This window comes from Pinus tabuliformis, chromosome 2_2 (assembly GCF_031772625.1).
Source record: "Pinus tabuliformis cultivar Carrire ecotype Pingquan chromosome 2_2, CPIR1, whole genome shotgun sequence".
In the NCBI taxonomy this organism is placed as follows: domain Eukaryota; kingdom Viridiplantae; phylum Streptophyta; class Pinopsida; order Pinales; family Pinaceae; genus Pinus; species Pinus tabuliformis.
In genome coordinates this window covers 162,704,089-162,717,190 of record NC_142300.1, presented here as the reverse complement: position 1 = coordinate 162,717,190, position 13,102 = coordinate 162,704,089, and the positions used below count along the sequence as shown (strand labels likewise).

The following is a 13,102-nucleotide window of genomic DNA, read 5'->3' as shown; positions in this document are numbered from 1 at the left end:
CAAAACTTGTATACTCAACTAGTATACAATTGATAATTACAATGTGCCTTTTCCTCCACCTCAACTAGGAAATTCGAATTCCATGCATGACTGTGTAGTGCCCAAACTGTGAAAATCTATCAAAACAATTATGAAATTCAAATGTAAAATTTATACAAAACAGTGACTAGAATTTACTAATTAAATTGTAGAAGAATACCTGGAATCTGTTGAAGGTATTTAATATGTGGTTGTTCCCGTTGTGCAGCTACCAAACCGTCCTTTACCTCCCAACCTATCTGGGGTCTACCTATACGGTCTTCAGATCTTCTGGCCCCCGTGCCCAAAATTCCAAGAATAATCAGGCTCAATGTCTCACTCTGTTAGAAATTCTTGTCCTTTTTTGCAAGATTTATCCCAAAATCTCCTCCTTGTTGATTTCTAGTAGCATCGATGTGCTCTAAGTCTCAAATTTTGTAGGGAGGCTTAGACATATGCATTCTCCGATACCCAGAAATCGTTTTGGGAAATTCCACCCAGAGACAGTTTTATTAAAATAATTATTTATTTTTAATGGGACCCTAAGCCTAAACTTAGGAATTAAAATAATTAATGAGTATTAATCTAAACTGTGGGTGAAACTTCTAGAAGGCGGAGATCAAGTCAATATGATTCTAGCCATTGATTAGGATCTAATCTGGGCCATTGATTGATCAATGAGAGGATTATAAGAGAAGGCTTGATGGGCTCTTGGAGAACACACCAGAGGCAAATACTCAGTTACCCGAGTAAGATCGATTTTCTCATTAGTTGAAGTTCGGCAAGAGAAAATTGAATCAAAGGGAGAGTTGCAGGTGAGAAAGGAAGAGAGGGCATCAACATCTTTCGAGAGTGCAAGGCAAGAAGACGCAGAGCAGGGAGAGACAACGCAAAAGCAGGTTGATGCAAAAAGAGGTAGCGCAAAAGCAGGTTGACGCTGGAACTGCGTGGGCAGTTTGACGTTGGACCAGTGTGGGAAAATTGACGTAGAGGGACGAAGAAGGATTCAGAGGAAAGAGGAGTACTTCTCCTAGATCAGAGATTTGTCAGGAAGCGTCTGTAAATTTTCTCACTTCTGTTTCGCTGGTTGTAACTTTTACATGAGATTTTGTTGAAGAATAATAAAGAAACCCTCATCTGCTGCACCGGTTTTCCCACATTGGGTTTTTTTGGGAACGATTGTCCAAAAATAACTGTGTCATTGTGATTGTATCTGTGCTAGTATTTTTCTTTGCATTACTTTCTGTAATATTTTAATTGTGAAGACTGCGGTAGAATATATTTCGATATTTTCCGTAAGAACACTGTGAATAACTTATTTCTGAGATAATAAGTATAAGAAATAATATTATTCACTGCAGTGGGATTTCTAATTAGAAATTTTCACATGGTATCAGAGTTGAGGTAAAGGAGAAGAAAAGTTTCGGAAGACCCAACGTTGAAGGAAGAAAGGAATTCGAAATTCTTGCAGGGGCAGTGATTCGAATCTCCAAGGGGTTTGCACAGTTCAAACCAAGAGGATTAGATTTTCGTGGAAAAACTCTGTCTGAGTGAGTTGACAGAGAGGTAAGTTTTCCTGATCGAAATCTGTCACCGGTAGAAGGAACAGCGCAGCAGAAGATTCAGCGAAGAGGGGTTTTCTTAGGTGGGACACAATTTTTCCTACAACAGTTGCTGGGACACTATAGCGTTAGAAATCAGTTGAAAATAGCACAAGATGGATACTCAAAGTGTCTTAGAGTTGTCTACCTGATTAGAAGAAGAATTTGCGTGCCTAGAAAATTCAGCGACAACAGATGTTTGGTACATTGATAGCGGGGCTTCAACTCATATGATTGGAGTACGAGAACATTTCTCGAGCTATCAAGAAGAACAAATGGACTTCCAGATTACTATGGGAAACATAACGAAATGTACTCCAGTAGGGAGAGGCACCATAGCATTTTAGACGGAAACAGGGACCAGCATCTGAGCCACCAATGTTCTGCATGTGCCAAGATTAGGAATGAACTTGATTTCAGTGTCCCAATTACAGGACAAGGGATACAATGTATACTTCATAGGAAAGAAAGTATACGTCAAGCATCCAAGCTGGAAAAAGAAGACACAAATTGGGATTCGAAGCAACAAATTGTATAGGTTGCAACGTGAGTCACCAATGGCACTGATAGGCAACTATAATGGTGAAAAGGAACGAAATGAAATATGGCACAAGTGAATGGGGCACTTACACCATGGAGCACTGAGGATGCTCAGAGAGACTGTTACAGAAGTACCAACCCTTAGTAATGAGCATGATGACTTATGTCGAGGATGCATGCTAGGGAAGTACGCTAAAGCATCTTTTTACAGAAGTAACAATAGAGAAGAATGTGTATTGGGATTGATACACTCAGATATATGTGGTCCAATGTACACAAGAGCTCTTAGTGGTGGCGAATACTTTGTCACTTTTATTGATGATCACTCCAAAAAAACCTGGATCTATTTCTTAAAGACCAAGGATGAGGTCTTTGATCGATTTAAAGAGTGTAAGGCTCTCGCTGAAAATATGATAGGGAAAAGGATAAACGTATTGCGTTCAGATAATGGTGGAGAATATACGGACAGAGACTTCACAGATTTCTGTGCAAAGGAGGGCATCAAAAGAGAGTGGACAACTCCATATAATCAGGAGCAGAATGGAGTAGTAGAGCGTAAAAATAGAACTATTTTTGGGGCAACGAAAGCTATGTTGTATGATCAAGATCTACCTAAGTACTTATGGGTAGACGCTTGCAACACAGTGGTGTATATCCAGAATAGAACTCCTCATAGAGTGTTGGGAAAGAAAGCGCCCGAAGTAGTCTTCACAAGGAAGAAGTTGGAAGTCAGTCATCTCAGGACATTCGGAAGCGTGACATATTGTCACATTCAAAACGAGAAGCGCAGTAAACTGGATCAGACTACAAAAAAGGGGTATCTCGTAGGATACAACGAGATCTCAAAGGCATAAAGAATCTACATTCACAGCAGCCAAAAGATTGTAGTAAGATAGGATGCAAATTTCATGGAGGATAGAGCTTTCAGGAAATCTTGAGAGATGCCTGCAGAAGATCAGCTAGGAGATGTTCCACTAGTCTAGGAGCAACAAGGGTAGCAAGGAGGACAAACAGGGGGACAGACACCTGGATCGAGTACAGTGACCAGTACTAGTATTTCCTCAGAAAGAGAAAATCCAGATAATTCTTAGTAGATGGAACAACAGGATTAAGAGGAGGAGTTGATTGAGCCTCCAACCACTAGTGGTATAACTAGTAGAGAAGTATGGCAAAAACTGAGGGACGCAGAGGAGTTTGTTGGAGCTCCTAGAACCGAGAAAAGGCAACGTAGACAACCTAACAGATACTGGCCATTAGTAGCTCAAGTTGAAGAACCCTCTAGCTTTTAGGAAGCCGTTCAACACCAAGTGTGGGTGGATGCCATGGTAGAAGAGTACAACTCTATCATGGCGAATGATGTCTGGGAAGTAGTACCTAGACCAGAGGATAGATCAGTTGTCGGATAACGATGGATCTACAAGATCAAGTATGCTACAAATGGTAGTGTAGAGAAGTACAAGGCTAGGTTCATGGCAAAGGGGTATGCTCAGAAAGAAGGAATAGACTATGAAGAGACCTTCGCCCCAGTTGCTCGATACACCTCTATTAGATCCATTATATCCCTAGCAGCTCAAATGGGATGGGAGATTCACCAGATGGATGTCAAGACAACATTCTTGAACGGGGTGATAGAAGAGGAGGTGTATATAGAACAACCTGAAGGCTTCGAAACTCATGAAAAGAGAACTCATGTTTGTAGACTAAAGAAAGCCCTGTATGGGCTCAAGCAAGCACCTAGAGCATGGTATGGTTAGATTGATAGTTACTTGCAGTAATTGGGATTTGTCAAAAGTGATGTTGATCCCAATCTCTACTACTTAATGATAGAGAATGAGCCACTTATTCTGGTATTATATGTGGATGACTTGTTTTTAACAGGGTCATCTAGGCTCATATAGGATTGCAAGAAGAATCTTGAAGTTGAATTCGACATGAAGGACATGGGGTTGATGCATTATTTTCTAGGGTTGGAAGTTTGGCAGAAGAATGGGGAGATCTTCCTTGGGCGAGGAAGATATGCTATAGAGATTCTGAAGAGATTCAGAATGCAAGATTATCGACCTATGGCTACTCCCATGATCACTAACAAGAAAAAAATAAATGCATCAGGAGACAAGGAAATGGACCACACCTTGTACAGACAACTCATTGGGTCGCTCATGTATCTGGTCAATGTTAGGCGAGACATTTTCTTTGTTGTCAACACTCTTAGTCAGTTCATGGTGGAACCAAAAAGGGTGCATTGGGCCACAGCTAGACACATTCTTAGGTATGTGTGTCGAATAGTCGAATATGGGTTGAAATACTCCCGAGGAGAGGATGTCAGATTGAATGGGTTCACAGATGCAGATTGGGCAGGCAGTTCAGTAGACCAAAAAAGTACCTCGGGGTACTGCTTCATTGTTGGATCAGGGATGATATCTTGGTGCAGTAGGAAGCAGAAGTCGGTAGCTCTCAGCAGAAGCAGAATGAATATATGGCAGCCAGCATAGCTATGTGTGAAGCTGTATGTCTTAGAAAACTGCTTGTGAGCTTGTTCAGAAAAAGGATTGAAGCGACCAAGGTTTACTTTGGTAATCAAACTTGTATCAAACTCTCCGAGAACCCAATATTTCATGATTGGTTGAAACACATTGATATCAGATGTCACTTTATCAGAGACTATGTTCAGTGTGGGGCAATACAATTATAGTATGTCCCCATAGGAGATTAGGTAGCAGACATACTCACAAAGGCTCTAGGAAGAGCTAAGTTCATTCAGTTCAAAGAGCAGATGGGTATGGTAGAGAATCCGTTTTACTAGCAGAAACAAGTGATTTCTCAGTTACAGTGGTAGAGGGAGTTTTAGTATGGATGCAGTGTTGATAGTGGCAGGGTCAGCAACAGTACATATGCAACATTTGCATAGTGGTTGGTGGACAGCGTGTCAGACATCAGCAGTGCAGAGGGAGATGTTACAAAACAGAGTGATGCTTCAGCAGGTTGCATTGTTAGAGCACATTCCTTCCTAAGAGGGAGTGTTGATTTCTGGTAGCATCGAATGTGCTCTAAGTCTCAAATTTTGCAGGGAGGCTTAGACACATGCATTCTCCAATACCCAGAAATTGTTTTGGGAAATTCCACTCGGATACAGTTTTATTAAAATAATTAATTATTTTTAATGGGACCCTAAGTCTAAACTTAGGAAATTAAAATAATTAATGGGTATTAATCTAAATTGTGGGTGAAACTTCTAGAAGAAGGCAGAGATCAAGTCAATATGATCCTAGCCATTGATTAGGATCTAATCTGGGCCGTTGATTGATCAACGAGAGGATTATAAGAGAAGGCTTGATGGGCACTTGGAGAACACACCAGAGGCAGATACTCAGTTACCCGAGTAAGATCGATTTTCTCACTAGTCGAAGTTTGGCAAGAGAAAATCGAATCAGAGGGAGAGTTGCAAGTGAGAAAGGAAGAGAGGGCATCAACATCTTTCGAGAGTGCAAGGCAAGAAGACGCAGAGTAGGGAGAGACAACGCAGAAGCAGGTTGACGCAGAAAGAGGCAGTGCAGAGGCAGGTTGACGCTGGAACTGCATGGGCAGTTTGACGCTGGACCAACGTGGGAAAATTGACGCAGAGGGATGCAGAATGATTCAGAGGGAAGAGGAGTACTTCTCCCGGATTAAAAATTTGTCAGGAAGCGTCTGTAAATTTTCTCACTTTTGTTTGCTGGATGTAACTTGTACATGAGATTTTGCTGAAGAATAATAAAGAAACCCTCATCTACTACACCGGTTTTCCCACATTGGTTTTTTCTGGGGACGATTGTCCAAAATTAACTGTGTCATTGTGATTGTATTTGTGCCAATATTTTTCTTTGCATTTACTTTCTGCAATATTTTAATTGCGAAGGTTGCAATAGTATATATTTTGATATTTGCCATAAGAACACTGTGAATAACTTATTTATGAGATAATAAGTAGAAGAAATAATATTAATCACTGCAGTGGGATTTATATTTAGAAATTTTCACACTTGTTTCACAACCTTCTTTCTAACTCCCAAAAAATGAATGCCTTGTTATGGACCTCCCTTCCCTTATATCTTGAATCCCACTGCCTTCTTATCTCTGTGTTTTCGGTCTCCTACCTCTATCATTTTCCATACTTCTCATTGTCATCTTCCATCTTCTCGACCCTCCTTTTCCTTTTTGGATAGAGGCGGTGGTTCATACATATAGTTTAGGATATTGGCAATGTTAAATTAATTTGCAATTAATTAGATTGGTTCATTTATAATTTAACAAAGATTGATTTTAATATTTAATATATGGTTTTATTTATTTTAATTAAATAAAATTTCATGTATATTTCATTATCTTTATCATATATATTTATATAGATATATTTAATCTAAAGGATCAGTTATATATATATATATATATTGGTATACAAGAGTGGTATACATATCAAGGCCCCACTCAATATATTTATTATATTTCGAGGAGATAGGAATGAATTTCGATAATTAATTCATTAACCTAAACTTAGACATTTTCTACTATTAGCTAGTATGTATACTAGTGCAATACATGCAGGCCCATGCGTATATAGCTATCATATGGATGCCCCATATGTATGCTAATATTCGCATTTTGTTTGTAATTGTAGGTGGGCCATTACAGACTGGCACTATTTTTAGTAAATTGATCAGTTAACAAAGGGAACAATGAGTTAACAATAGTTACTACTGCTTAACTGAACTCCTATTGACTCTATTTGTGACTAGAGCTCAGGTAACCGAGTTTAACTAACAATAACTCCACTAGATTGCTAAGATTGCTAGATTTTAGCAATCAACCCATGCACAAATCTACTTCTAGCCTACAAACTCGAATTGATTGATTTAACTAGGAGACAAACCCATACCACTCTGCTAACTGCAATCCAAGTCATCCTGCTGATGTGGAAATTCGGATTTCTCCATTTGACTAAGGCACAAGTCAAATGAAACGCTTTCTTGCTATAATTTTAACACTCCCACTTAGCAAGAAAAGGGTTTTGCACAACCCCTATCCTGCTCCTGTGGAGGAATGTACTATAACAAAACTAACGCTCCCTCTCACTTTTGCTATTCCTACTAGAACAACTGCAACTGAGAAGCATCCAAAATACTGAATCATCTATGTCTTTGAGCTACAATTGTTTCCTGAGTCTCTGATTGTTGTTGTCGCTCAAGATTTGACTGCATCAACTGACACTGATCCTTCTGCTACTGAATACTGTGGGCCCCTGTAGCAAGGGTAATGATCCATGAGAAGAGTATACTGCAACTGATGTTGCTCTCCTATAGACCCTTCCCAAATCTTTGTAACTCTGGGACTAAGGCTCTACATCACCCCACCTCAGTCCTGGAGGTATAGTTGCATGCAAGGTAAAATCTACCTCTAGCTTGTAGAGATTCTTATCTCAAACACCAATTTGTTTTACTTGTCCAGTAGCAACATGCTTCAGATAAGTTGTCCCCTTACTAAACACCAAATCATATCCTCTGTCTTCAAGTAAAACTACAGAAACTAGATTTTTCTTCAGACTAGGCACATACATTACATTCTTTAGGTGAAGATGAGAGCCTGACTCCCTCTTAAAGGTGATAGTGCTAATCCCTTTGGTACTATATCTCCCATCATCTCCAATCTCTATGGTTAATTGTAGGTTCTTCTCCTCTAGGCTACTGAGGAACTCCTTATTTCCTGTCCTACGATATGAAACACCAGAGTCTAGGTACCACTCACTCCCTCTTATTGTGCTTGCCATGCAAGCAATGAGGGTGAAATCCAACTCGAATTGTGATGTGAGAGCATCTCCTGCTGCTGCTACTGCAGGTTCCTTACTAGATTTCTTATGTGGACACTTGGTTGCATAGTGTCTATACTCATGGCAGTGAAAGCATTTAATTTTACTAAGGTATTTTTTCTTGCCATGGTTATGGTTGGATTTTGCCTCGCCTTGGACCGTCTTGCCTTTTGGTATTCTTTCCTTTGCCAAGTAGAGCACAATCTTCTTCCTCATTAGATCTAGATGAGACTCCATCTCTAGTGTTTATTCTAATCTCCTCCTACACCAAGTCAGACCAAAGTCTCTTCCAATTTGGGAGCTTGTCTCTTCCATTAACTGAATCCTTATAGTTGTGCCAGGACTTCGAAAGGCCAAGGAGTGCTAAGCTCGCAAGTTCAGATGATGGCTCCAACTCCTCCAAGCTCATCTCTGACCTGGGTGAATCTAGAGAGGTATTGAACAACAATTTCATTTTTCCGCATCCGGATGTTCCTGAGTTTGTCTTTCAATGCCAATTTCCTAGCATCACAACTGCTTTCGAATAGGTCTATGAGGGTCTTCCACATAGCAAAAGCAGTCTCCTTGCCATGTAAATTCAAAACCACATGGTCTCTTACACCCTCCAGGATAATCCTCCTGGCTTTTGCAGTATCTTTCTTCCACTAGGCCAACTGTTGTGCATCAGATGTTGGGGATTTTACAATACCAGTTTTTGTGTATTCCAATACTCCATTGTCATCCAACACAAATTCCATTTTGTCCTTCCAAGATATGAAATTTGAGCTTCCTTCCAATGCATACTCAAGTGTCAATCCATTGAAAGACATTGTTCCTGCACTAAATAAAATTCCTGCAACACAAATATGCTATTCAAAATTTCTGAGAGAGAAGATCAGAAAGCTGGTTTGTATGTAGTTTTCAAAGCTCTGATACCATGTAGAAATGGCAAGAAATTTGCAGATGCTAATGAATTCGAACTAAAAACCATAGACACAAATTTCTTTGACTCAATCTGTGGAAGGGAAAACATATAATAGAAAGACATGCAACCATTCAATCACAATCAAACACAGTGTTTTCACTAGGGAACCCGACTAGGAAAAATCCGTCTGTTTTGTATTAAATCAGATGAGAATATGCATCTATTACAATAACAACTTCACTCATGAAGCATACCCTGCACTGCAATACTGATCTCGCGCTCTCTGACCTGCTCTGATAAACACTTAGCCACAATAAGCCTCAGCCTTCCTCCTATTTCCTTGCGCAATCCTTGAGGAAATTAGCTCCTAGAAGATAGGGAAATTTCCTATTTCCTTGCGCAAATCCTAGAGGAATTGATCACTTGCTCCAATGCAAAACCTACACTCAACTAGTATACAATTCATAATTACAATGTGCCTTTTCCTCCACCTCACTAGGCAATTTGAATTCCATGCATAACTCAGACTATTTTTAGTAAATTGATCAGTGAATTGAGAGATTAGTGATTTAACAATAATTATTACTACTCAATGGAACTCCTACTAACTTTATTTGTGACTAGAACTCAGATAACTGAGTTTAACTAACAATAACTCCACTAGATTGCTATATTTTAGCAATCAACCTATGCACAACTTTACTTCTAGCCAACAAACTCGAATTGACTGATTTAACTAGGAGACAAAGCCATGAAACTCTTGTTAAATGCAATCTAAGTCATCCTGCTGATGTGGAAATTCAAATTTCTCCATTTGACTAAGACACAAGTCAAATGAAGCCTTTTCTTGCTACAATTTTAACAGACCTTCCGAAGACCTTCCAAAGCTTCAACAGAAGATAAGTACAAAGAGGCAGTGACCTCACTTCTAGTATAGCAATAAACTGATATTAGAGAGGCAATAGTGCTTTATCTATTCTAAACACAGCAGTATAGTGTCAAGTCCCGCATATCATGTGCTGGAATGATGCTAAAATGATGTCGTGAGTATGTTGACTAGGACATCCAATGGTAGTGCTTTCTCTTCATTTGTTAGTCCAAAACTGTCATAGGGGAAGTACTTCCTTGCCAAATTATCCATGTACCTGACATGCCATAAGGGAGGTGCTATACTAGGTAAGGGATCAGCACCCTACAGGGTGTCATGACTCATAACTACTCAAAAAGCAGCACAAACCATTGCATTCACATGCAGGAAATACCCACATAACAACCTTTATCTCATGCAAATAAAACAGCACTTAAACATTAAAAACAGTACCAACAGGAACTCCCTCATCTAGGTTTAACTTGTCCCAAGTCATATCTCAAAACTTGTCACAAACAAGCCAGATCTGAACCTGCTTTCCCTATTTTGGTTTACACAAAATGGCTTCTTCAATAATATGAATTACCTTAACAATTTGAGCCAATTGAAATATTATGCATTGGCTTTCCAAAATGGAGGAAAAAAACATTTAACCCTTAAGACAAGTTTCAATTCCCTTGCACTACAAGATTAGTCTCTCAACTAAGATTGTGTTTTTAAACCTTATGTAACCTGCTTTTAGTCTTCAAGTATTAGTGGGATGGATGACTACTAAAGAATCTGATAGCACCCGTTCAGCATATATGCCTGATGAAATCTCCGTGCCTGGGCTGAAAATTGTCTTATTTGTCGCATTTCCAGTATCAAGAATGCCCAAATTCATGCTTCCTAGAAAGACTAGATTTGGATAAGGGGTAGTTCTCAAATCCTTTGACTCCATTTAACACTATGTTACCAGAAACGGGACGGTAGCCACCGTTCCGCGTAAAAAACGTGTAAGAAACGGAAACCAAACGGAAACGCGGTTTTCTACAGTTATTTTACATAACGGGTGCATATGTTTTATGGGAAATCTTTTACCGCTGGTAGTTCGGTCTTTTGCATGTCATTCTCAGCGCTGTATTTTCACTTTTTATTGTAGATTAGATTTCACTCATGTATTCATTCAATAACCTAGAGGCTTGAGCTTATGTCAAGTATATAGAAAGTTGATCATCTCTATACTATTGTCCCTTTTTTAGTTGATTTGTTTTCCTTTAACATATATATTGTTAAAATTCATAGTTTAAACACTATTCTATATGTGGCTCAAGAAATTCACATTTAATTGCAAATTCTATTTATTGTTTATATATATATATATATATATATATATATATATATATCTAATTATTTGGAATTTTTTTTAAGGAAATAATAATTAGTTGAATGCGCAAAATGCATAAAAATGTATACACTTAATTGATTAGGAGGCATAAGAATGTATATATTTAATAGTCAATTTGCTAAGCATCAGTTTTTTATTTAAATTATTTAGGTTTTTAATAAAATTTGGGCTGGAAATTTAGTTGAAACTATATTGAAAATTAAAACTAACGTTGTATTTTTTATTTTTATTTTCATTTTCTCTCTCCTCGTTTCTTGAGTGCGAAACCTCCAAACTCCGTTTCTCGTACCGTTTTAGTTTCTCGTTTCGTTTCCAGTTTCTAGTTTCTGGTAACATAGATTTAACATTCACTAAATCCAAATCACAGGTTAAATCTGCTGCAAGTACACTTGTGCTTTTCTCACGTCTCGGAGACTAAATCAAAATAAAATCACGAAGGAGCCTTCATTCTTGAGACCTTGCCCCCCAAGCATAAACTGTTGAAGTTGAATCCTAAGAAGAAAACAAAGGATTTGAATGCATTCATCAATATCTTTGGTCCATACCAGAAGTGGAAACCCATTAGCATGCAAGTGACCCAGCAGTGGCATATGGATAATTTCTATCATAGCATCAGTTCATTGAGCCCTTCAAAGTAATCTTGCCTCCTCTTGCCATTCTCCTTCCTTTAATTTTTCCCCTTTTGTGTAACTTTTTTTCCAGGGAAAATCTTGTGGGAAACCAAAGGGATGCTTCCCCGTATTCGTGGATGGCATCCCTATTACACTGGTTGGCTGTAGAGTAGTGCACTTCACTCTAATGGATGGCATCCCTAGTAAACTGGTTGGCCTAGAGTAGTGCATAAACTTGCATCGGACTAGTCAAATGCCCAGCAAGATTGGCTAACCCCTCGAGCTCAGCTTGTACATAACTTCTATAAAGGGCTAAAGATTTTTTATTTATGTGCTTGGTATCTTTTATGCCAATCTTTCATGTTAGTAAGGTTCTTGACCATTCTTGAAGTGATGCTGCTTCTTGATCAGGTTGCCAGAACCTCTTTTGGAAGGGGTGAAGTTGAAAAAAACTGAAGAGAACTTTGCAGCAGTTACAAAATTTAGTGGTAAACCAACAGAAGAAATCGTTTTAGAGAAAGAAAACTTCTTGCGATCTTCTTTGATACGGGATGGTATCCGGCCTAAATCAGGTTGCATGCTAGCTCGTTACAATGACCCAGGAAGGACTTGGAGCTTCATAATGGTATGCTTTTTCTTTTCTACTTCCAGTTACAGCTCAAAAAGTTTTTTCTTTTTCTTTTTATATGTATTTTGCATTATATCGGTTAAAGTTGAAATCTTAATACGATCGCAACCATTTCTGTTAAATTAAATTGATGTTCATTAAATTGAGATTTTTTGTAATTATTGCAGAGAAATGAAGTGTTGATTTGGTTGGATACATTGGAATAAATATAGATGGGAGAGTTTGCCACTTTGGATATTATGATTGTGTGATTCTTGTATTAAATTCGGATCTATAAAACACATGTTTCCACTTGTTAATGCGTCAAAAGGGATTGTTATCGTGGAAATGTGAAAACCATCCATGACATCATTTGCATGTGTGTATACTATACATGAAAGAAATATATCAATCCAAGTGTTGGGAATTTGATACGCAATTTATGTAAATACAACTTTGAGGACCTCTTGATGATTGTATGTTAATTTTCAAGTTTATTGGGTCTTAGATTTGCTATTTAAACATTCTTTGTAGTTATTCTCTAGTCTTTTGACGAGAAAATATGACTACTATTTGCAGACGAATGCATATCAAAATTGGCAAATTTTGCCCCAATCAACTGCCGTAGTTTACTCTCAAACATAACGAAACAATAAATTATATCAGTAGCATCTTAAAGGAAACCTTACTTTCGAAAACAGAATTGAATTTTTTTTTAAGAAAAAAG

General features: G+C 38.4%; 1 protein-coding gene across 2 annotated transcripts in view; it reads left to right on the top strand.

Moving 5' to 3' along the window:
- The window catches only part of HBP5 (SOUL heme-binding family protein), a 377,592-nt gene extending 364,710 nt beyond the window's left edge, over positions 1 to 12,882 (top strand). For both annotated transcript variants that reach the window (XM_089404429.1, XM_089404427.1), the window contains 2 exons: positions 12,180 to 12,393; positions 12,564 to 12,882. In XM_089404429.1, the coding sequence (XP_089260555.1) occupies positions 12,180 to 12,393; positions 12,564 to 12,602 (253 nt within the window). In that variant the 3' untranslated portion in view covers positions 12,603 to 12,882. The remainder of the gene's footprint in view (positions 1 to 12,179; positions 12,394 to 12,563) is intronic.
- Positions 12,883 to 13,102: the final 220 nt, after the last annotated feature.